The sequence below is a fragment of the Malaclemys terrapin genome, chromosome 12 (genome assembly GCF_027887155.1).
Source record: "Malaclemys terrapin pileata isolate rMalTer1 chromosome 12, rMalTer1.hap1, whole genome shotgun sequence".
NCBI classification, from domain to species: domain Eukaryota; kingdom Metazoa; phylum Chordata; order Testudines; family Emydidae; genus Malaclemys; species Malaclemys terrapin.
Genome location: NC_071516.1, coordinates 2,838,669 through 2,863,031, shown reverse-complemented (window position 1 = coordinate 2,863,031; position 24,363 = coordinate 2,838,669). Strand labels below are relative to the sequence as shown.

At 43.1% G+C, this 24,363-nt stretch overlaps 1 protein-coding gene across 1 annotated transcript in view; it reads left to right on the top strand.

The window, feature by feature from the left end:
* CSNK2A1 (casein kinase 2 alpha 1) overlaps positions 1–24,150 on the top strand; it is a 35,620-nt gene extending 11,470 nt beyond the window's left edge. The window contains exons 2-13 of the mRNA XM_054045759.1: positions 8,831–9,042; positions 10,694–10,805; positions 12,281–12,382; positions 13,053–13,103; positions 14,304–14,363; positions 15,337–15,420; positions 16,179–16,289; positions 17,238–17,339; positions 18,307–18,407; positions 19,601–19,749; positions 21,201–21,287; positions 21,824–24,150. Coding sequence (XP_053901734.1) covers positions 8,942–9,042; positions 10,694–10,805; positions 12,281–12,382; positions 13,053–13,103; positions 14,304–14,363; positions 15,337–15,420; positions 16,179–16,289; positions 17,238–17,339; positions 18,307–18,407; positions 19,601–19,749; positions 21,201–21,287; positions 21,824–21,939 — 1,176 coding nt within the window. The 5' untranslated portion in view covers positions 8,831–8,941 and the 3' untranslated portion in view covers positions 21,940–24,150. The remainder of the gene's footprint in view (positions 1–8,830; positions 9,043–10,693; positions 10,806–12,280; positions 12,383–13,052; positions 13,104–14,303; positions 14,364–15,336; positions 15,421–16,178; positions 16,290–17,237; positions 17,340–18,306; positions 18,408–19,600; positions 19,750–21,200; positions 21,288–21,823) is intronic.
* The last annotated feature ends 213 nt before the right edge of the window (positions 24,151–24,363 follow it).

Here is a 24,363-nt window from a genome sequence, read left to right as displayed (position 1 = left end):
ATGCTTGCCTTCCTGTAACCAGTTCAGCACGCACTGTATTTTGCAATGTGGACATGACCCAGTCTTCCCCCCCCACTACCCACCAACACATTTATGTGACTAGTTTGGTGGTTCCTTCTTTCTCCTAGCTCTATGTGCAATAAGACCTCCTGGACATGGAACAATGCCACACTGCATTTCCTCAATGTACTCTAGTCTCTGAGATTCACTATAGGATAGCTAAATTCTCCCTAAATGAACAGGTATTGTCAGGCAGTTTGGTATGTGCAGATGCACAAACAAGATAGTGAAGGCTAGGAAGTTGCTGCATGGAAACAAACTTCTCTTTATTGCTTGTAACCACTTTGACAGTGCCTTTTAATCTGTTACAAAATCACAGGTCAGAAATAGTGTGGACGGGGCCCTCTGTTCTGTCTTGTGCTTTTCCCCATCATTTTTGTTGTTTGACATACTGAACATTTTGTTCATTTTGTTGGCTTCATTGCTGTTTGGTTTGAAGGGAAGTGTGTCCACCCAGATTTGAGAGCTTAAATGATGGAAGCAGGAAGTGGAGATGATAGCGTTCATGCAGAAATAAACAAGTCACATGCTACATATAGGCTCTGTCCACACTACAAGTGTAACTGTGGTTTTGTAACCAGTTCATTACACTCATTTGACCTAGGTACAACTCAGCTGTTTGAGTTGTCCATAGTGCAGCTTTTCTTCCTCACAGCTGTGGATTGACCTGTATTTTGCATGTTCCCGCCTACCACGCTGCCTAACCATGTTGGTATCGGCACATTTTGGCCAGGAACTTAAATCATCTTGTTTTGCCCTCTTGAGATTGGGGATGAAATATGCATTAACCCTCCCCAGCCCACCCACAACACATTTCTTATCGAAAGGGATGAGAGAATTGACAGTGCTGGTCACTTTTGGTTTTAAAGGAAATGGAAGATATGCAAGTCATGTTACATTTACTTTAAAATCAAAAATGACCACCACTGTCAAATTCTCTCATTCTTCCTCATATAGAACTGTGGAGGTAAATACATATTTATCCTTCCAGTCCCAGAAGTTTGTGTGGAATTGTTGGGGAATCTCCAGTGGGGGGTGGTTTTCTGAGGTGCCTTTTCGGAGGGGTTCTTCATACTGTACATCCTGTGTCCGGCTATTACTGCATGACTTAGGAAGCCATCTACTGTGGAATTGGTCCTGTTGACTAGTATGACTCACTTTTTTCAACAAAATGATGAAATCGTTCTTCTAGAAGAAGCTAGACCAGATGGAGCACTCTAGAATTTTTATTGCTATTTAAATCATTGTAAGAGTTCAAACTAAAACAGCCAAGTCAGTTCAGACTAGCTTAGAATCAGCTAGTTCTACAAAGAGTATTACTAGAAAACTCTCCTTTGCTGTTATGCCTACAAAACTTGACAATGACTACATTACTGGTACGTTGAGACCACTGCATATCATGCTGACTGATATTTTCTCGTTGTTTCCTTGTCTCTTCCCCCGCCCCCCATCCTGTAAATCTGTCTGTCTCCATCCGTCTTGTCTTATACTTGGATCGTAAATTCTTTGGGGGAGACTCTTTTTGTTCTGTTTGTACAATGCCGAGCACAATGGGGTCCAGGTCGGTGACTGGGCTCCTAGGCACTACGATAATATAAAAATCTCGAATTAGAAAATTAACCAGCTGAAACATTGCTAATTAGTCTTGCATGATCTCTGTGCATCCAACCAGCTAGGTTTCTAACTTTAGCTCTTTAGTTGCATAAATGGAAAGTCTCTGTCACTCTGCTGGGAGGGAGCAGGGTAAGGAAATGAATAAAAATGAAAGTTTTGACTTGAAATGTACGATCTTAATAGATTGCAGTATACTAAGTGCATTTTAGTAAACTTGTGGATTCTTGCGGTGTATAATTACACTTCAGGGGCTTTTCCATCTATCTGCACTCCTAATTTCTAGTTGTGCAGGTCATGCAGAGCCACGCTCATGGCCTTAGATAATTGCTGCATGGTTTTCTACAGTAATATTAGTTTGTTGCAAAGGCATAATACTCTCTTCTGCTATTTTCAGTTGGTGCTCCAGGCCCACTCAGCTGAGCTACTCTGAAATGCATTTTTTATTCTGCATTTTATTGGAGGCTTCAATCATATCTCTGATTCAGACAGTGTGATGAGGATGCACACCTTTGTAACCTTGAGGCTGGATTATTACAATGACTTCTACTTGGAGCTACACTTAAAAAGCACCTGCATGTGTCAGTTACTGCAAAATGCTGCAGCCCATGAAATGAATAGGGTCCTACCAAATTCATGGTCCATTTTGGTCAATTTCACAATCATAGGGTTTTAAAAATCATAAATTTCATGATTTCAGCTATTTCAATATGGAATTTCATGGTGGTGTAATTATAGGGGTCTTGACCCAAAAAGGAGTTGAGGGGGGTCGCAAGGTTATTGTATTGCTACCCTTACTTCTGCACTGCTGCTGGTGATAGCGCTGCCTTCAGAGCTGGGCAGCTAGAGAGCGGCAGCTGCTGGCCGGGATCCCAGCTCTGAAGGCAGAGCCGCCGCCAGTAGCAGTGCAGAAGTAAGGATGGCCTGGTATGGTATTGCCACCCTTACCTCTGCATTGGCAATACCGCAACCCCCCTAAAATAACCTTGCAACTCCCTTTTGAGGGTCAGGACCCCCAATTTGAGAAATGCTGGTCTCCCCTATTAAATATGTATAGTATAGGGTAAAAGCACACAAACAACCAGATTTCACGAGGCGGGAGACCAGATTTCACAGTCCATGGTGTGTTTTTCATGGCTGTGAATTTGGTAGGGCCCTAGGTATGAGCCACTACGAGCACCTAATCAGTGCAGAGAACAGATTCTACTTGCTTGTTTCTGGGTATAGCTCAAGATGTTGGTTACATTGTACAAAGTCCAAAAGAGTCTCAGATTCTGGTCACCTGAGAAATTACCTCTCCCTTTGTCCTTGCATAGGGATTATGGGCCAGTAAATTGCTTCCTGCAGTTGGCTTGGCATCTATTAAGGGCAGGGGATGGAATGCTCTCAGTGGAGAGTCTATACCTCTGGGACTTGTCCCTCTGGTTGTGTGGCACAACCTAAATTTAGCATGCTTCAGGGTGCTGTGCAAGGCTTGTTGATAAAGCCATAGAAATGTAGAGCTGGAAGGGATCTCAAGAGGTTATGTAGTCCAGCTTCCTGTGCTGAGGCAGGGCCAAGTATACCTAGACCATCCCTGACAGGAGTTTGTCTAACCTGTTCTTACAAACCTTCAGTGGTAATAGGGCTTCCACAACCTTCCTTTGTAACCTGTTCTAGTGCATAACTATCCTTATAGTTGGAAAGTTTTTCCTGATAGCTAACCTAAATCTCCCGAATTGCAGCTTGAGGTGATTACTACTTGTCCTACCTTCAGTGGACATGGAGTACAGTTGATCACCGTCCTATTTATAACAGCCCTTAACAGATTTGAAGACTCCCATCAGAGCTCCCCTCAGCCTTCTTTTCTCAAGACTAAACATGCCCAGTGTTTCACCCTTTCTTCGCAGGTCAGGTTTTCTAAACCTTGTGTCATTTTTGTTGCTCTTCTCTGGACTCTTTCCAATTTGTCAACTTTTTTCCTAAAGCGTGGCACCCAGAACTGGACCGTTCTCCAGCTGGGGCCTTTCCAGGGCTCAGTAGAGTTGGGCAGTTACCTCCGGTGTCTAACATACAACATTCCTGTTCGTACGCTTCAGAATATTAGCCTTTTTCACGGCTGCATCCTACTATTGACTCATATTCAATTTGTGATCCACTACAACCCCCCAATCCTCTTCAGCAGCACTACCACCTAGCCAGTTATTCCACACTTCATAGTTACGCATTTGATTCTTCCTTCCTAAGTGTAGTACTTTGCACTTCTCTATTGAATTTCACCTTGTTGATTTCAGACAAATTCTCCAATTTGTCACCATTGTCTTGAATTCTTATCTTGTCCTACAAAATGATAGCAGCTCCTCCCCTCTTGGTGTCATCCACATGTTTTATAAGCATATGTCCATTCCATTATCGGAGTTATTCATAAAAATATTGACTAGTACGGACCCTTGTGGGCCTCTGTTAGATACACCCTCTCAGTTTGACAGCAAACCATTGATAACTACTTTTTGAATACGGTCTTTCAACCAGTTTTGCACCCAACTGATAGTAACTTCATGAAGAGTACATTTCCTAGGTTATTTGAGACTGTCATGAGGGACTGTGTCAAAAGCCTTACTAAAATCAAGATATCACATCTACTGCTCCTCGCCATCCACTAGGCCAGCGGTCCCAATCTGTGGGGCTTGTCCCCCTAGGGGGGTGCTGAGGAATATTCAGGGGGGCATGGCTGGGACCCGGGCCAGCCCCCACGGTGGATAGGGAGGGAGCACCACCCAGCTCAGCTCCTGGCCCTGCGCCCAGGGCTCCGCTTCCAGCTCACCAGCCCCACGCCCGCCTCCAGCTGTGGCCCCATGCTTGGCTCCTTACCCCAAGGAGGGGGGCACAGACGGATGGGGGGGGACACTGCACTAGGCCAATAACCCTATCAAAGAAGGAAATAAGGATGGTTTGGCATGTTTTGTTCTTGACAAATCCATGTTGGCTATTCCTTCCCACCCTGTGATCCTCTGTTTACAAATTGATTATTTAATAATTTGTTCCAGTATCTTTTCAGGGATCAGACTTGTAATTTCCCAAGTATTCTTTGTTCCCTTTTTTTATAGGTCACTAATTGACCAGTGGAGCTATTACTTCAGTAGACACTTAGACTAAAAAATATGAATAGAGACCTGTGCGTTTTTTTAAGGGGCAAGGGGTAAGGTGCAGCACGTACATGGTTGAATTATTTAGATTGTGCCCACTCTGATCTAGGTGTCTTCCACACAAAGGAAGACACAATCTGTACCCCAACTGTACAATCTAAATAGTACACTTCTAAGGGTTTGTTGGGGGGGGGGGGGGGGGGGGTTGTGGACCATTCTGAAATACAGCTGTCTCCTTCTTTTCCAAAACTGTTTTCTAAAGCTAGCAAAGATTTTTATTTGGGACCATTTAAATCGGTGGTTCTCAAACTTTTGTATTGGTGACCACTTTCACACAGCAAGCCTCTGAGTGCAAGGGTTTCGGGGTGGAGGCTGACAGCTCGCGCCCCCATGTAATAACCTCCTGCCCCCCCTGATTTAAACAAGTGTGTTGCCTCACCCCTTGAGTTGAAGGGGTGAGGATATGCAAGGATACAGGAAATATCTCCCTCTTTAGGAGGGAAGAAATGTAAGATTGCAACCCCAGGATTCACTTAATGACTCTGAAGGGTGAGTGTCCTGTAATGCACACCTGTGGTGCAATATAAATACTAGTCACTTCTATAGAGCCTTCCATCTGAGGAGCTGTAGGTGCTTTATGGTCTCTAAGTGAGCTCATAACCTTGTGAGAGAGCTATTCGTCTCAGTTTATGGATACTAATAAGAGATCATGAGCATTGGTATCTGTTCTAGGAGTAATCATGACTCTAGTCTCTTTAGATTTGTATACTATGCTCAATACCATAGGAACTATACGCCTTCCAAAAGTGCATTCAACAATGTGACTAGTATCTCTCCTGCATGACTTTCTCACTTCCTCCTACCAAGGAGATATTGTATGGGATTTTTTTAATGGATTATATGTACACTTTGCTCTGTTTGTATTACCAAAGGCAAGGTCAAAGCATGCCTTGCATTTGGAGCAAAAGGTGGTGAGGTTTGTGGTGGGTTAGGTGGTACTGAAGTTCATTCCACCATATTGGACCAGCTCCTGAGGGAGCTGTCTTCTGCACAAACGAGCTTTACCCTTACAATGGACAATTCCATTTTGCCTGAGGATCAGAGTAGTCAACCGCGATCCCCAGCCCAGTTTTAGGTGATATTTTAAGTGCTCTGGGCCGAGACCATTGCACGAGCATTTAACAATAATAGGTGGCCCTTGTGGAGGAGTAGACTAGTTATGCTGTGTGTTCAGGTCTAGATTTCAGACCAGATGGAAGCTACCCATAACATTTAAATATTAAATTTTTTCCTTGGAATTGAAGTTAGTCTGGTCTGACTCATTCTGACTGGTTATTACAGTGGCATTAATTTACATTAAAGCAAGGGCAAAGCTTAACTGAACACTCAGTGAGAGTCACACTAAAAACGAGAACATGAGAAATTGTTTGCAATACTCCCTATCGAGCAAGATGCAGAGCAGTGTCGTCAGATAATCATTTGAATGTGAGACCACAGCTTTGAGAGCCACATCTTCTTGTAGGCCAATGAGATTTGAAGTCTTAACTTTTTATGGTCAAGTGATCAAAATTATTTTCCTCTGCCTGTAGAATTTCCCCTAGTTAATGCAGCAGGCCCTGGTGATGAGTCACAAACTATTGAGAATCGTTTCAAACCAATGCTTAAAACTCTGGATAGCTCACAATGATCAGTCTTACTAAGGCCATGTCTACCCAGTTCTTGCACTGGAATAACTGTCAGCCAGGTGCGGTTTTTTAATGATGCAACACTTAGTCTGGACATGGTCATATCAATATAAAAGTGTCTTATACAAGTATAGCTTATTCCTTTTCCCATACAGGAATAGGTCCACAGGTATAAGCACCTTTATAGTGATCTAACATGCACACTGGGGATGTCCTGCCTTAACTATACCAGTAAAGTTAAAGGAGTGCAACTTTTGTGTATTGGCAAGCCCTAAGGTACATGCCGAGCCCTTAAAAGCATGAGGACCAAGAGACTGGCTGTTGTTACTATCTTGTTTGATCTTAAGTTAATGTGTCAAAGCTGGCTTTTGTGTGTAGAGGATGTCAGCATTGGGATGTCTGTGCAGAAGAACATGAACATAGACCCTTCTCCGCTATTTCTTAGAACAAGAGGAAGTTGGGAAAGTTTTACACCACAAAATAGAAAAAATATTCAAAGGAGTGTTGGGTTGACTTCAGTAACTTTGTTGCTGTTAGGTTGCATTTGAGGTCCTAGACGTGTTTTGAATCTACTAAACTTAGACTTTTATTTCTTGAGAGAGTAAGTAAGCTATATTTAAAAGTCTGGTTATTTCTGTTTGACATAAGACTTTTCAACAAGATTTGTGGTCAGTACAAACTTCCCTGCTTAGATATGGAAGGATCCTTGCTCTGAAGCAAATTTCAAGGGTTTTTTACGCAAGTTATGGGAGGTCTTATGGAGGTGGCTAACCTTTATCTAAATACATAATGGGAGAGAAGTTGTTTATCTAGTTACTAGCTAATTCCTTAAGTGGCATGGAGAAGCCACAGCAGTGACTCAAGGCCAGTGATTCTTTCCATTCTACAAAATAGATATATGTGGTCATAAAAGCACATCTCCTGCATGTTAGTCTAGATAAAATGCTTGGATTTATGTCTGTTCTCAGTGGAGGAGATGGAGGAGATTACAGATGACAAGCACTGGGAAGCAGTAGAGAAGGATTTGTTTTACTGCAGGATTGTTGGCTGGGACACTAAGCATCAATATTTTTGTTCATTAACATAGCATCCACAGTGTTCTAGATGCTTTAGAGGTTAAAAAAAAAAAAAAAAAAGCCACAATCTCTGCCCTGAGGAGTTTTCACTCTAGATGGTATAAAACTGTGTTGAATGATCAGTGAAATGTGCACAAGTCTTGACGTTCAGTGACTTTTTTCTTTGCTTTTTGCAGATTTAGGATTTGTTGGATGTGGAAAAATCAGTAGCAAACTATTTTAAATTAGGGTAGGGATCCCTTTGGGCAAGGGTTGTCTGCTCTTGGTTGAGTGGTTGTACTCGCAATAGCTGGGATAAGACAGACAGTGTTTACTAAATATATGCTGGGTAAGTCTCTCACCACTTTGAAATGCCCCATCAACAGAAGACCACTTTGAGATCTCTTGGGCCATTGGCAGAGGCCAAAGCAAGGAAGTGTTTCTAGGCACCCAAAAGGTCTTTCATTTCTAAACTTTGCCCTTTTTTTTTTAACAGTTTTCCCTGGTATTTTGGCTGTAGATGAAAAACTAATTTTCTGAACATAAAATAATTTTGAGATTAGACTGGAATCGGGTTGAAAGTCTTGGGCTTGAGTTTAATAAAAAGCAAGCATAGGGACAAGGGAGAGTGAAAAGAAATGTATAAGCCTCTTTTCATGCATATTTGCACTACAAAGTAACGAAATCATAGGCTACTTTTGCCCCGATGCATTTATAGTTCTTAGACACACACGATTATAAGTAAAGATTGAAATATTTAAATACAAAATATTGATATTGTTTTTATAAAAAGTCTACTCCAGAAAACTTGTCAATCTGCCCATCATCCCCCTATATTATGCAGCATCATTTATCACTGCATTACAAATAGGTGGTGTATTCCAGTCATATACGTCACCTTGTAATGTGGATATAGTAGATTGGGCTCTTCAACGCACGGTGACTTGGGCATTGTTTCTCTACTGGAGGGTTAAGGAGTTGGATTTTGTTGCTTTCAGAACATGGGTAAACTAGGAGTTTGTCTGCAGATTCAGACCACACTCATTGATTACCATTTGCAACCATGAAAGTTAGAAAACTTTTTTAAAAGTGAAATTTTTAATCTGCCAAAATGGATGGGGTAGTGCTCCTTCCCACTTACTCAGGGTGAGCAAGCAAATACGTTTTTCAAGCCCTGAGGAATGATCTCCGGCCCATGGCCAGTTTCCAGGTCTGCTGGACAACTCGTAATGATTAACTTAAACATTTTAATATTGCCTTGAGATTTTAACCTTTGTTCGTTTTGTTTCTGTAGTTGGAAAAACCAAAGGCCCATCCAAGGCCTTCACCCTGTGTCCGGTTTTGAGCTCAGAGGCTACCAGAAATCTAAACACCTAATAGAACTCCACCTCGCAACCTGTCCGACATGTCAGGACCCGTGCCAAGCAGGGCCAGAGTTTACACTGACGTAAACACGCACAGACCCCGAGAGTACTGGGACTATGAGTCACATGTTGTCGAATGGGGGTAAGTGTCTGCACTTGGTATTGACTGTGCTGGGCAGGGGTTGGTCCTTGTTGGATCCAGCTGAGTGGTGTGTGGGAAGCTATCAGTTCGAGCACCTATAATGCTTAAGGTTTTTCTTGCGCTTTGCCAGTATTCTAGTCAGAACGATGTACGTTAGGGTTGTAAGGTTTATCATCAATTGTAGAAATAGCACAGTGCCCCTTCACGGTGTCTGAAAGATTTTCTTGTGTCACTATTTTAAAACCACAACAGTATAAGAAAACTTTGAGCAGCTCCCTCCTTCCTTTAGTCTAGTTGCTTTTCAATGGTGATGGAGAAACTAAGATCTTAGCTCTGGGTGAATAATTTGAAAAGATGTCAGGGTACCTCTGTAAACTGGGTGATAATGGAAGAGACTTTTTTTTTTTAGTTTCTCTATGTATATCACTTTGTAACAATCTCATTGCTCCGCTCTCTGCAAGGGGCTGGAGAAGTTTTGTACATTTAATTCAAAGGAATGGAGTGTTTAAATTGAGCTTAGAACTAAAACCTCCCAAGATTCAGACCGCATTGGTGCCAGCTGACATTGCAGCATTTCTGCTTTTATATAGCAGCGTCTGGGCTGTGTAGACCCTTCCTGTGCCTGACTCTGAAATGGCCGTTGTCTTCTGAGCTTAAGCAGTGCCCCAGACTCAGTCCATTTTAAACAGGTTTTATAGCACTTTTGGTGCTGTCTCCCTTAGTAATTTTAATTGATGTTAACAGTCTGTTAAATTTTTGATGTGCGTGGAAGTCATACACATCAAGTCTGTGCTGGAAGGACCAAACAAACGTCGTGGGATGGTCTCAACTGCAACACACCATTTTTCCCAGCCCTTCACTCAAGGGAAAAGATTGGATACTGGGCTTATCTTGTCGCTTGTTGGAGGAGAAACACCTTAACTGATTACTCTCATTATAGTTAGTATGGCAACACCCATTTTTTCATGTCCTCGGTGCGTATATATATCTTCCTACTGTATTTTCCACTGCATGCATCCTGTGAAGTGGGTTTTAACCCACAAAAGCTTATGCTCAAATAAATGTGTTAGTCTCTAAGGTGCCACAAGGACTCCTCGTGCTTTTTGCTGATCAGTTCACGTGAACTTGGTTCTTGTGACATCCCAGGGAATAAATCCCCTATCCAAGAAAAGATGCAAAACAGGCAGTGACAATGAAAGGTTTCCTACACTCCTCTCCCAATGTTCTTCAGCCCTGAACAGGAGGGGTCACCTCTCTGTGTGAGGGTAGCTGTCTACATGGTCCCTTCAGTCCTTGACCTCTCTTGATGAGAATGCTTCAAGGTCTCCATGTATGAAGGTGGGTTTTTTTGTGAACTCCTGTTGAGGAGGAACTACATGGAGACCAGATCATTACAAATAGGCAATTATCAAATGGCAGCTACTCTTGGTCATTACTCACCTGGGTTGGATTTGTATTGAGATGGAAAGGTGAGGTTCCACGTTTTTCTAAAATAAGAGGAAGACTGATAGAGAGAGGAGTCCAGGCAGCCATACTGCCTAGCTTTTATAGAAGACTAGGCAGACAGCTGATGTTTGTAGAGGGACAATTTTGTGAATGAAAAAGGACTGACTGAGCTCTTTGGGGACTCTGTGCCTTTATCTCTCCACAGAAATCAAGATGACTACCAGCTAGTTCGGAAATTAGGCCGGGGCAAATACAGCGAAGTGTTTGAAGCCATCAACATCACAAATAATGAAAAAGTAGTAGTTAAAATCCTCAAGGTGAGCAAGGGATCATGTGGAAGATGGAAATCTGTCCCTGGGGTATTTAGGTGGATATAAAGTGCAAGGCTTTGGCATAGAACATCTGAGTCTCCTGAAATAATTCTGTTATGGGAAATGTCACTCAGTGGCACTTGGAACCCCTTTGAGGTTCCTGTTACTTAGCACTATTCTCAGTCCATCCGTGCAAGCCCCATGCTTGCTTACCATGTCAAATCTGTCTATAGGAAATTTCTGCTTGTAGTAGCATCTCCTTCTGTGCCTATCCATCCTTCCAAGGTGCTACTCTATATCACGGTGTGCTGCCATGGTTTTCTCCGCACTGCATTAGGAAACTAGGTTTTCTTTGAGATTAATGCCAGTACACCAGACATTAGCTTTTAGAGCTGAGCTCATAACCTGTTGACACCAAAGGGATGATTAGAAAATTCTCTTGCCCTGTGTGAAGCCATGAGCTCCCTCCCCCATGAGCACTCTGCTCCTTAAGAACAGAGAGGCAAAACACCCAAGAGTCCAGCTGGAATTGTTCCTCTTTAAGGCCACGGATTAGCTAAACCAGGGGTCGGCAACCTTTCAGAAGTGGTGTGCCAAGTCTTCATTTAGTCATTGTAATTTAAGGTTTCGCGTGCCAGTAATACATTTTAACGATTTTAGAAGGTCTCTTTCTATAAGTCTATAATATATAACTAAACTATTGTTGTATGTAAAGTAAATAAGGTTTTTAAAATGTTTAAGAAGCTTCATTTAAAATTAAATTAAAATGCAGAGCCCCCCGGACCGGTGGCCAGGACTCGGGCAGTATGAGTGCCACTGAAAATCAGTTCGTGTGCTGCAGGTTGCCTACCCCTGAGCTAAACTTTAGTGACTACTAACCTTAGAGCATTGCTTTTCTGCTCTACAGAATGTCACCATAGTTAAGATTTACATCTAAAATGCAGACTCAAGAGGTAGGCTCTCAATTGCTAACTGCTAAAGACTCTGGCATGTTGTCTCTGGCTAATAAAAGGTCACTAGCACTGGAACGCACACATCTTGCAGCCTTAATTGGTGAACAGTTGTAATCCAGAGTTTCTCAAACTGGTTTGTATTGCTGGTGTTCCACTCAGAGCTTGCTGGTCACATGGTGCTACTTCTCATTTCCAGCTGTCTGATCATATAGATAGTATCAGGATCATTTTGTATTTTTGGCTACCTTTCCAGGTAATAAGTGGCTTTAGCTGTTGCTCTCACCAGGTGGTTGTACAACTGAGAGTGGAAGGAGAGATGGTCTATTATCACAAATGTTTGAGACTCCCCTCCTTCTAATGCATGCAAAATCAGATAATGAAACTGGAAAGTTTGGCTTTTTAACCTAATTCCGTAAAGGCTCTGACAGCCACTTTTAAGAGAGAGACAGATGGCAAGTTGCAACTTTTCCATTAGTCTTACTCACTGGAATGTTTTATTTTACCAATGCTTTGGGTTTTTTCCTTCAGCCGGTAAAAAAGAAGAAAATCAAGCGTGAAATCAAGATCTTAGAGAACTTGCGAGGTGGTCCCAATATAATCACCCTTGCAGATATAGTAAAAGACCCTGTGGTGAGTATAAATGGCTTAGGGATGGTGCTCAAATTCCTGGGTTTGACTTCAGTGTTGACCTGTCCTCACTCTGCTTTCTCCTCTGCTCTGAAATCCTGTCTTTAAATTGTTTAATCAGATCAGCCTTCTAATCAGTTTAGCTTCTTTCACAGGGCCCTACCCCATCCAGAGACCATTTCTTAGGCTTTGTCTACATTTAAAACACTAACAGCGGCACAGCTGCAGTGCTTCAGCTTAGACACTCGCTACAGCAACAGGAGGGGTAGCTATGTTGACAGACGAATTCTTCCATCAACCTAGCGCTACCTATCCTGGGGGACAGAGCTCTGTCTCTCAGGGGTATGGATTTTTCACACCCCCGAGAGGCACAGCTATACCGATGTCAGTTTTCAGTGTAAACCGGCCCTTACCCTTCTAGCATAAGGGGCAGTAACACGGAACTGAAATGTGGGAATGCATTCTGCAAACACAGGGCCAGTGCAAAGTAGTGCTGGCTTCAGCTCTGCCATCAATTTGTGAATCCCAGAAAACAACTGAAGCATGTCAATTGTCCAAGGAGGGAGGGATTTTAGTGGTAATCATAGAAAATCACCAGATTCATTCATAACCGTGTACAAAGATTGCTTATCAAAGATTTAACATAGCTAAATACTTCTTTCTCTCTTCTTAGTCCCGGACCCCTGCTTTGGTTTTTGAACATGTAAACAACACAGACTTTAAGGTACAGTTTGAGATATCTGCTTGTAATTGTGTTCTTTTCCATTTGAAAGCCACCTCCCTTAACTTTTATTTATGGAGAGGGGGGACTAGTACCGTTGTCTTGGGCAGGTAATTCAATCGCTGTTTCCTTTTGGCATGTTAGCCCGACATTAAAGGGGGCAGAGGGCAGAGGTTTGTAACTTGCTCATTCATTATGACTCAGTAGTAGAACACTTAATAGAATCCAGGAATCCCGATCCCAAGTCCCATACTGTTAAATACTTCCTGTGCATCAGGTGAATCTCCCCAACGTTCATTGCCCTGGTCACTTTCCAATTTTGAGATGTGAAAATGCATGTTACTGTGGCTTCAGTTCTGTGGAGAGAGAGTTAAGTGCTGCTTCCCCCTACCTCTTTTGACATCCCTCTGGAGTTATTTACCCCTTCACATAACACAAGAACCAGGGGTCACTCAAAGAAATCAATAAATAGCAGGTTTAAAACAAACATAAAGGAAGTACTTCTTCACACAATGCACAGTCATCCTGTGGAACTTGTTTCCAAGAGACTTTGTGAAAGCCAAAAGTTAACGGGGTTCCGTGAAGAATTAGATAGGTTCATGGAGGACAGGTCCATCAATGGATATTCAACAAGATGGTCAATGATGCAACTCCTGCTCTGGGTGTCCCTAAACCTCTGATTGCCAGACGCTGGGACTGGACGACAGGGGATGGATCAGTCAATAATTGCCATGGTCTGTTTATTCCCTCTGAAGCATTTAGCACTAACCACTGTCAGAAAACAGGATCCTGGGCTAGATGGACGATTGGCTGACCCAGTGTAGCCACTCTTTTGTTAACACCATCTGGAATAGTTGTCTTAATTCTGCGGAAATCTTCAGCCTCTGAGAGCCAGCCTGCAGGCCATTGCTTTTTATGACCCTGCATTCGAGGGTTGAGGGTGTCTGTGGGAAATGAAATCAGAACTGTACTTCTTGGAAGTGAGCTTTACATTGGCCAAAATTAGAGGTGAATGATACAGCTGAATTATGGGAGGAAGGGGGCAGTGCTGAGTGCCTGGTGGATTGGGGAAATGTTCCTACTGCCATGAATGCAGCTGGAAAAACATAGCTGCAGGGAACCTGGTTGTTTTAGTCTGTATTGGCATGGATGTGATTTCCTGCTTTGTTCTTAACACTGAAGTGATGTCTTTGTCTCCCACAGCAATTGTACCAGACATTAACAGACTATGATATTAGGTTCTACATGTATGAGATTTTGAAGGTAAGTGGATGTTCTCCAGTTCATTGATTTTTATCCGTTTTGTGTGGATCTGGGATTTGCCCCCAGTACAGTCCTACAGTGGCTGGAGTGACTAGTCAGTCATAGAAAACAAATGCAGGTGGGAGAAGGATCAGGTCTCTGAATGACAGAAGTGAGAGGGCTAATATCAAGTTTACAGGAACTGGCCTGCCTTGTTCCCACATATTCTAGCCCTGCTGGGTATAGATGGGCTGCTGCCTTTGAATTTTTGGGTACATTGAGACAAGTAGAAATACTAAATCAGATGTGCGTGTACAGCCTGAGAAAGGGGAAAACTTGGATTGAAAGCTATGATGTGCTGTCTTCCTGCCTTAATGTAGTCTGTGAACTGAGTGCATTTGCAGCACAAAATCCCCTTTCTTACCCAAATGGGGGTGTCCCTTTTTCCCCCTTCATCAGAGTTTGAAGGAAGCAAGACCTGTTTGGTCCATGGTGCCTTATAGCTCTGCTTTTACGGACGTTATTGAAATTCCACTTACATCTGAGGTGAAGCTAGAAGCATTGCTCTCCCCAAAACATATTGTTGGGCCTACTCTTGGGGAGAAGGTATTGAAAAGCAAGTTCTATAGGTTTTCTTTTCCGAGTAGAACAGACCTCGGATGATACTCAGATCTGCTGTGTGGTGAGATTGGGGTGTGCATGAAAACACTTCCCCACCTGCTGGGTTGGCTGAAAGCCGTATCGTAACCAGTATTAACTTTACAATGGTTCGGTTCGTAAAGCTGTCGGAAGTAGGGCAGTTCTCTATTTTTGGAATCCCTCCTCATACAGCTTCCTCCTTTCCTATGCATGGGAGCCTTGTCAAGGGAGTAGATCTCAAGGAACACCAAATGGTGTCGTTCCTTTGTGACCCCTGCTTGGGTCAGAGTGGGTGCACAAGAAAGCTGCTAACCTGTGTTGAATGACTTCTTCCTTTCCTCTGTTCTATACACAGGCTTTAGATTACTGTCATAGCATGGGGATCATGCACAGAGATGTCAAACCCCACAACGTCATGATTGACCATGAGCACAGAAAGGTAAGGAGCAGAATGCTGGGTGGGTTTCACTTTTTTTTCTTCAGAGCTATAGCACCTCCACCATGCCATCGCTGCGCTGTGGTGCTGCCAGAGATCAAGGCTTAAAGTGGCAGCTTTTCCATCATGTGAATAAGTCTAAAATGAAAATCTGTAAAGAGCCTTTAACTAAATAGCTACAGTTAAACTTTATACAGAATTACAACTGTTTAACTGACGGCTCTTCCTCACATGTTGTAGTTCATACTGTAACATGTATAGCTAGGGGTGATTACGTGTACATGCATTCAGAGGTGATTCCTCTGTGTGGTTGGAATGTGGCCACTGCTTTGACTTGCAAGTCTAGCTATGCTAGTGACTATAATGTGGTTCCTTTGTCCCTCAAAAACTGATCTTGTATGAGACATCCCCACCCTGTTAACCCAGACAGAAGCAGTGTGCTAAGAAATTTCCTTCCTACTACGTTAGATCTTGGAACTGAAATGCAATGCTCTGACTTGCTCAGATAGTCTCAAATGTGTGTGGGGGGGTTTGATTAAGTATTTCCAGCACAAAGATAGAGGGGTAGCAGTGTCGAGTTGAGACTAATCCTCTACCAAGAATCAACACAAATGTTCATGATCTCACTTCTAGCGGATTAAAAAGACCCAATTTAGTCTAAAATTTCACCAAATTAAAATTTTCTGAGACATGGTGTCTAAAGTAATTGGAGAGCCAAGGCCCAGACCAGGCCTTCTTACCTCTTCCTCTTCCATTTCTAGCTGAGGCTAATAGACTGGGGTCTGGCTGAATTCTATCATCCTGGCCAGGAGTACAATGTCAGAGTGGCTTCCCGATACTTCAAAGGACCTGAACTCCTTGTAGATTATCAGGTAAGAATCACAAGTGAGGTTCAGACCAAAGTTGCTTAACTTTGGCTTACGCAGAAGCCCAATACCATACCAGAGTAGGAGACTAAAGGAACTAGAACATCTGAAGACTTGGCAGAATTCAAGAACCTTGGAGGACCTGTCCTCCAATGAAGGAAAAAAAAGGAGCAGAGGGTATTCAGCACCAGTATACTGGAGAGACTAATGTTTCTAAGAGGCTCTAGAGAAGAGCCAAAAAACTTACAGGCCTGCTTCCTTGATTTCAGAAGCAAGGGAAGATAAGGGGACCAGCCTTGTACTAAGGAAGAGCATACAAAGAATTGAACTGGACCCATGTTTACACTCAGGGTAACTAAATGTATGGCATAAATTACTAAATGGAGCCATTAAAATCCTAAAAAGAAAGGTTATTGCTGTAGTTCATTTTAGCTACCGGCTGTTTCCATTGTGGAGGGTTACAAACTGCGTGCTGGGGATGGAAGGATGTTACTGACTGACCAAGGGGCCCAGCACTCCCAGATTCTGTTCTGGTTCAGGGCCAAGCCAACTTCTCACCTGCCAATTTTTCCTAGGGGAGAAACAACCTGTTTCTATTCTTTCTTGCTTACCCCACATTACTTCTCTGGCAACACAACCTGCCAATTGATCAGTTCCATAATATCAACTTCCAGTGAATGTAACAAGGTGTGTGAGGGCTGCAGTTCCATCAAGATACAAAGATGGAGCTGAGGACAACTGCCACTGTTTTTAAGTTCCCAGAGCCCAGTTTGAGCAACTGGAATTTTAGAGCCAAACAAGGTTTTTTAGGATCGTATTGTGTGAGCACGTTTCATTCTTTATTCCTAACATCATCTGGCCTATATATCATTTGGACAACACTCTCTTTAGCATTGGAGTCACTTAAGAAGTTAGCTTGCCAGAAGGAGTGAATTGTGTCTTTGCTTTTTCCAGATGTATGATTATAGTCTGGATATGTGGAGCTTGGGTTGCATGTTGGCCAGTATGATCTTCCGAAAGGAGCCATTTTTCCATGGCCACGACAATTATGATCAGGTGAGTTTGGCAGGTGCAATCCCCATGGTCCAGATTTCTGGTTTGCATTTCCAGCCATCACAAGGGGCTGAAGAATTAGCATTTATCATCACTATTTTTCTCAATCTGAAGCCATGTTTTAGTCTCTATTCAATGTGTAACATTTATCTACTGATTCAATGGAAACGTATGGATAGAAGGAACAGTACATCATTTGAGCCCTGTCTCAGCTGGTGTATCTAAAGATATTTGTTCTCAAGAGCGATGGTTCTATTTAGCATAGTAGACCGTGTGTTTCAGAACAACAGCATGAACCAGTAACATTATATGAAAAGCCCTTCCTGATACCAATCTTCAGTCTTGCTCTCAGACTTACCCAGCATCTTCATGGTTTCTCTTATTCAATAAAGTGACTGACTTCACACCAGGTTCATTATTTATCCCCTTTTGGTACTTATGCACCAGAATTATATAGGTTCTAGGACCATGGGCCAAAACTTTCAAATGGAACATGTCTAAAATTAAGCCCTTAATCTCCATGGATTTAGGTGCCTAAACTGATATGTGAAGTTAAAGAATGTTGGCCTTCTTGTTCAGACCTTCATTCCCGAGCCCTCTAAGATAGTGTATTGCCCTTCAGTGGCTCGTTCTGGGGCTTCTGCCTTTTCCCTGGCTTTATTCTTGCCTTCCCACACAGTTGCTATTTTGGGACTTTTCCTCTACAAATTGAATTAGAATATTGCATGCCCTCCTCTAATAGACTGACATGACTGACCAGAAGAACTGAATATCGGTAAGGGCATGTTTGCCGTATTTGTGATTCTACGCGGTCTGGGGAGTAGAAGCCACAAGACCACCCCTGAACATGGATTCAGTGTTCTGGAATAGCACTTCAGTGCTCATAAGGGGATATACTGTTACTTTCATGATGGTTGTATCACATCCTTCTTCCCCCTTCATAGCAGTTTCTTTTGTTGTTTGATACCAGTTGGTGAGGATAGCCAAGGTGCTGGGGACAGAAGATCTATATGACTACATAGACAAATACAACATTGAGCTGGATCCACGCTTCAATGACATCTTGGGCAGGTGAGCCTGGAACCTTTAAGATCAACCCAAAATCTTTGAGCGGGTAGACTAATGCTCTGGCAGCAGTGCTGTGTCTGGACACAGACCACTGTCTAGGAAGAAAGCAGCGTTAGGGCTCCTAAAACTAACCTGGTTCTTGTGTGATATCAATCCAGTAGAGCAGTGCTGCCTTGAAAAGAATCCTGTCTCTGCAGATGTGGCTAAGGACAGATGCTGACAGATTCTGGGAGATCTTGTAGGCAATAAATGTACAGCTGGAGTTAGTGACTAGGCAGATGCTACCACTCTTCTTCAGGGGAATTTGATGAGGTAGCTGTTGACTTTGTTATAGCAAATCAATCACTGTTTAGGAGGAGGTAGATTTTTCTAGTACAGTGATCGTTTTCAATGGTGACATCCACCAAAACCATCTTGGGGGAGGTGGAGTAGGGAGAGAGAGAGCTTGTCTACACTACCGGCCAGATCGATGGGCAGCGATCGATCCAGCGGGGGTCGATTTATCGTGGCTAGTATAGACAGAGTAAATCGACCGCCAATCGCACTAGCCTCGACTCCGGTACTCCAGCTCAATGAGAAGCGCAAGGGGAATCAATGGGAGAGCGTCTCCCGTCGACACACTGCAGTAAGTAGATCTAAGTACGTCGACTTCAGCTACGTTATTCACATAGCTGACGTTGCATAACTCAGGCCTGGTCTACGCTGGAGGGGTGGGGATTGATTGATCTAAGTTACGCAACTTAAGTCGACGTACTTAGATCTACTTACCACAGCGAAGACACTGCAGTAAGTCGATGGGAGACCGCTCGGCTGGATCGATCACTGCCCATCAATCCAGCGCGTAATGTAGACAAGCCCTTAGATCAATTTTTTTCCCCCCTCTTCTCCTCTCCTCCCCCTTCCTCCCCCCCCCCCCCAAATAGTGTAGACCAGCCCGAAGTGTGGGCTGGGAGTTAATTTCACAACCTGAAGAGTGCTGTAAGAAGTCTCATTGACTACTGTGCCACCAAGAGGTGGCATGATGTACTTCAACTTATAATCTGCAGTACAATTTTGATCATATTTGCTGCCACATTGAATAGTGACTGTATCTCTTGTGGCATACACCTGGCCAACAGGCCCTGTTTAAAAGAGGAAAAGCCATATTCAACAGTGGAGTTGCAGACACCGCTCATTTGACTTTCCTCACTCTACAGGCACTCCCGTAAGCGATGGGAGCGCTTTGTTCACAGTGAGAACCAACACTTGGTGAGCCCAGAAGCTCTGGATTTCTTAGACAAATTGCTGCGGTATGATCACCAGTCACGACTCACAGCAAGAGAAGCCATGGAACACCCCTACTTCTGTAAGTATAAACCTTCTCATGTTTTGCTACTGTTTGAGCTGCTGGTTCTATTGGTTAATGATGATGGAGATGGGGCAAGTGGCTGTAAACTGAGCCTTGTCTCTCCAGACACTTGGATAGGATCTGAGAGATTTTGCTTCTGATGTTGGTAGATGGGGTAGTCCATTACACCTAAGCCAGCCTGGACTTGCCCTTCTGGGAAGGGAAGGCACTCCCAGGAGGGAGAATGAGTTGTGGTATATGGTATTGCCAAACCAGTCAATCATCTGCCTTGTTAATGAAGACACTTAGTGGTGTTGCTTTGGTGATAATTGCAGCACAGATGCCTGATTTCTGATCTATCTCCCGTGTTTTAATAAAACCAAATGAATAGTACCTCATCCCATTTTGTTGTTTAATGTGTAACTGAATGAATAACTTGTTTTAGTTTTTGCCTGTATTTTGTTTGATAGTATGGCAAAATTCTCACACATTTGTTCAAACTTATTTGCGATTTCTTCAACAAATAATTCTTGGTCTGCAGATTTTTTTGTGAATAGTTGCAAAAATGTTAAATCTGATTATTTGCTTAGTAACACTCGTCATGTTGTTTCCTTGGTCCCTGATTGACTCATACCATTAACCAACACAGCCTACAGTGAACATTTTGCAACTTAATACACAACTCGGTTTGCTTTTGGCAAATGCTAAGAGCTAAAAAATTGATTTTCCTGGTGATTAGCAATTGTAAAGCTTGAGTGCCAGAACTTCCATGAAGAGCAAATGCAAAAGACGTCTAGAAAGAGCTGAAGAGAATTTTATTCCAAATATGAACCAGTATCTGCAGAAAAATGGGTTCAAGATTTGCTCAGCTGTAGCTCAGCAGAACCAGGGGAACATTTATGGTTCCTTGCGCTGCTGCTGCTGCAGGCTCCGGGTCTTTTATCATCAGCCCTGGCTGTGGCACTGTCTGTCTGCAGCTGGGAAGAAAAGGGGCAGTTAATGAAACAGAGGCTTTTTATGAAAGTCATTGTCACCCCCGAAGTTATAGCATCGTGTTAAACCCTCAATACACTGAACAGCTTAGGGTTGTATTTGGAAATTATCTGTTAATTTGGGATAAATCTTGGTCTCTGGTCCACTAAACTCACTTTCAGAGATCAGCTTTATTACAAGTCAAGTCACTTAGTCTTTCCTTCCCAACTAACTTTGGATGCATTTCCCTCAGCTTCCTTTTATGATGTCAAGTACACCCACTGAGACTAGTGCTGCATTAGTGCAGCTTATCAGTGATCAGATGCAACCCTCGTATACCTGTGTGCATTTCCTGCTGAAGTCAGAGGACAGAATTTGACACTTCATATACAAATGCTTGGTACATACTTATACAGCAGTTAGCAGTGCATATACAGGTCTTGTGCTTCTGCGATGCTGTCTGGCAGAACAAAACCTAACCCCTCGTATGTTGTTAGATCCCATTGTGAAGGACCAGGCTCGGATGGGTTCATCCAGCATGCCAGGTGGCAGCACTCCTGTCAGCAGCGCAAGTATGATGTCAGGTCAGTACCTTCTTGGTAATTGCTGTAAAACTTCCTGTACAATAGCAAGATGGGAGGTGAGGAAGGCAATCAGGACTAGTGAATTCTGCAGGCAAAGCTGATAGCCGTCAGCCCCAGGGTATGACCTATGTAAGGGGGCTACAAATGAGTTGGGGATGAAATAGGAGGAAAGATTGGGTATGGCTTCACTAACCTGCCATGGTCCCTGCCTATTTCACAGGGAAGTGCTCTATTGTTTTGAATGCCTTTGGGGCAGGGTTGAAAGATGTCGAGAGGGGAAGATAGTACTTATCCAGAGTCACGTGTCTGCTCCCAAGAGGAGATGTGTACAAACATGATTCTCCCCCCACCCTTTGAGACCAATGGTGATGGTTTAGAGGCCAATGAAAGCTCTTGTTCTTTAGAACGTAGTGGCATTTTGCTACACTCCCACTAACGTGGCCTCCCAAAGTAGCTGGCCTTGAGAAGCATATTGGGTTGCCTCAGGTATGATGTGCCATCCCTGCTCTAATTCATGCTGAACTGTCTTGTTTCAGGGATCTCTTCAGTGCCAACACCTTCGCCCCTTGGACCTCTAGCAGGCTCACCCGTGATTTCTGCCACCAATACTCTGGGGATGCCGGTTCCAGCTGCTGCAGGCGCTCAGCAGTAGTGATGGGTTTTGTCTCCGAATGCCTGAGCTGAGTCAGGTGGGGAAGAGGTTCCCCCTCTACCTCTCCCCAGGCGGCAGCTTGCACCTGGCCGGGGAAGGGAGGGGATGGAACACTTTGGAGGCACCGTGTCTGAACAGTTGCTTGTGGATTTATAGTAGTTCAGTCATTATATAAAAAAATTATTATAGGCTGATTTTTTTTTCTTTTTTTTTTTTTTACTTGAACTTTTCGTAACTCAGGGGAATCCCTGAAAATACTGCAGATGGAATATTTCTCGGACAATTTTTTTTCCCAGACTCCGCATCACTTGAGAACAAAGGTGAACCAACTACATTTCCAGGCTGTTGTATCCTGCTGGAAATCTCTTCTCTTCATAGTCCCACCATTACTCCTCCACCAGCTCACAACTTGGGGGGATTGTCTTGTGCTTTTCTCTGGAGTCTACCAGACCAAGTCTTCACAAGGCAGTGGGAGGGGGATTCTTAAAGTACCAGTCACTTTAACACCATATTCTGCATATGACTCAACTGGGGTACATTGAGGAGACAACTTCAGTTTGTAGAGATGGTAAAAACTTATAAGAAATAAGCGCAGATAAGGCCTAAAACCCTATTCTGTCCTGTATGAATCATGTCTCTCTAGGAGCTAACCAGAGCGCTGACTCTCTCCCTTGCATGTAATTTTAGTCTTAAAGCATAAAGTTACTGATCCAGTTGACGCTCTTGCCATCTGCTGTTGAAGGTGCTCCAGTAGGGTAAGCTGTACTCTAATCAGTACCTTTTCCACATAAGGTTCTTCCGGCCAATCCCTTGGCTGGGAATTCTGGAATTAATTTGTTACTGGGGATATTGTTTTTGTTTTTTTAAATTGTTTATACAGATTTCAAAATGGTGGCTACTTAAAGAGCTGGAAAATCAGACTGCGCCAAGTCACATATTGAGTCATCACCCACCACCCCCACCCTCATGTGCCATGTGGTGAGAATACTGGTTACCTCACAGTCTTGTAAATATGCACTGAGAGGAAGGAGCGAGTAGACTAATTTAAACTGAAATGGTAGACCTGTAATTGTGGACAGATATTACTATTGATGACAAAGCACCCTTGTTACAGCCTTGCTACCCTTTGCTGTGTATATATACTTTGTCCTTCATATGTGAAAGATCCAGTGTTGGAATTCTTTGGTGTAAATAAACATTTGGTTTTATTTATCAAGGTTAGATTTAAGTTCCCTGTGTAAAGGTCTCACTGGGTTGGTGTCACACACTTTTACACAGGAGTGGCCTGCAGGCCTGCACGTATTGAGGGAGGCTGCTTTCCTATTCATATGCACCTTTGTACGATCTGTTGTAGTGAGCAGTGCAAAGAAGCCTTATAGAAGCATCACAAGCCAAAGTATCCCCTGGGATAAGGATCTTTTGCCATAGAACTCCTTTTGTTTCTCAACCATGCTGGGATTTGTGGTAGGGAAACAATTCCCAGCTTTTTGTGCATTGCTGTTCACTGAAATCAAACCACTTAAACTTGTCAGGTGCTCCACCGGAGAGACTTTAAGCACAATGGCACCCATCACTTCTGGATCCTCGTTGTAATGTCGTTGCAGCAGCTGCTTGTTCTGGGCATTGAGTACTCTTCTAGTTCTTGCAACAAGTCCTGAAGCCCTGGCATTTCACCCCTGCTTGTTCTATGAGCACCTACCACTTTAATTTTGTGGGGGGGGGTTTCAACCATTATTTCCTTATTACTTCAATTAATTCTGCAAAGTAAGGCAGTTGAGTGCATGGGCTGGATTAAATTGAGAGAAACTGGCCAGCATGGAACCCATAGTCCCCTTTCCATTAGGATCACCTAAATGGGAGATGAATTTTTAATGAGCACCAGGGTAGCTTTCTTCTCCATGATGTCATCCAGTGGAAATTTATTGTACTTAATCTTTTTATATCCTAGAATGATGTGAAAATCGGACCATGTTGACTGTTTCCTTGATGTGCAGTAGCTAAAAGCACCAAGTATGGCAAAGATATCACTTGTGGTTTGTTTGCACTAGGTCGGGAGCTACACAGGACACTTAACCAATTTATTTTTTTTGTAAATGAGGAAGGAGGACTGTAAATCAAAACAGTTGGCTCCTTCCTAGCTAGGAAAGCATCATTGTAGACAAGGCTGTATAATAAGGAAACCACACAGCTGAAGGTTCTTGTGCCCATCAAGCCTTGCAAAAGAAAGCAAGAAAACAAGATGAGAATGGAAGGACTCCGTCTGGAAGTGACACAAGCTCTTTATATAAAATGCTACATCAGATTCACTGCACAAGCACGCAACTAAATAGACTGGGATAGTGTGTCCAAGTGGTGATGGGAGGGCAAGGGTTTACAGATTGTAACAACTTCTGTGTTGTAGATTACCTCATCTGTATACCTTGT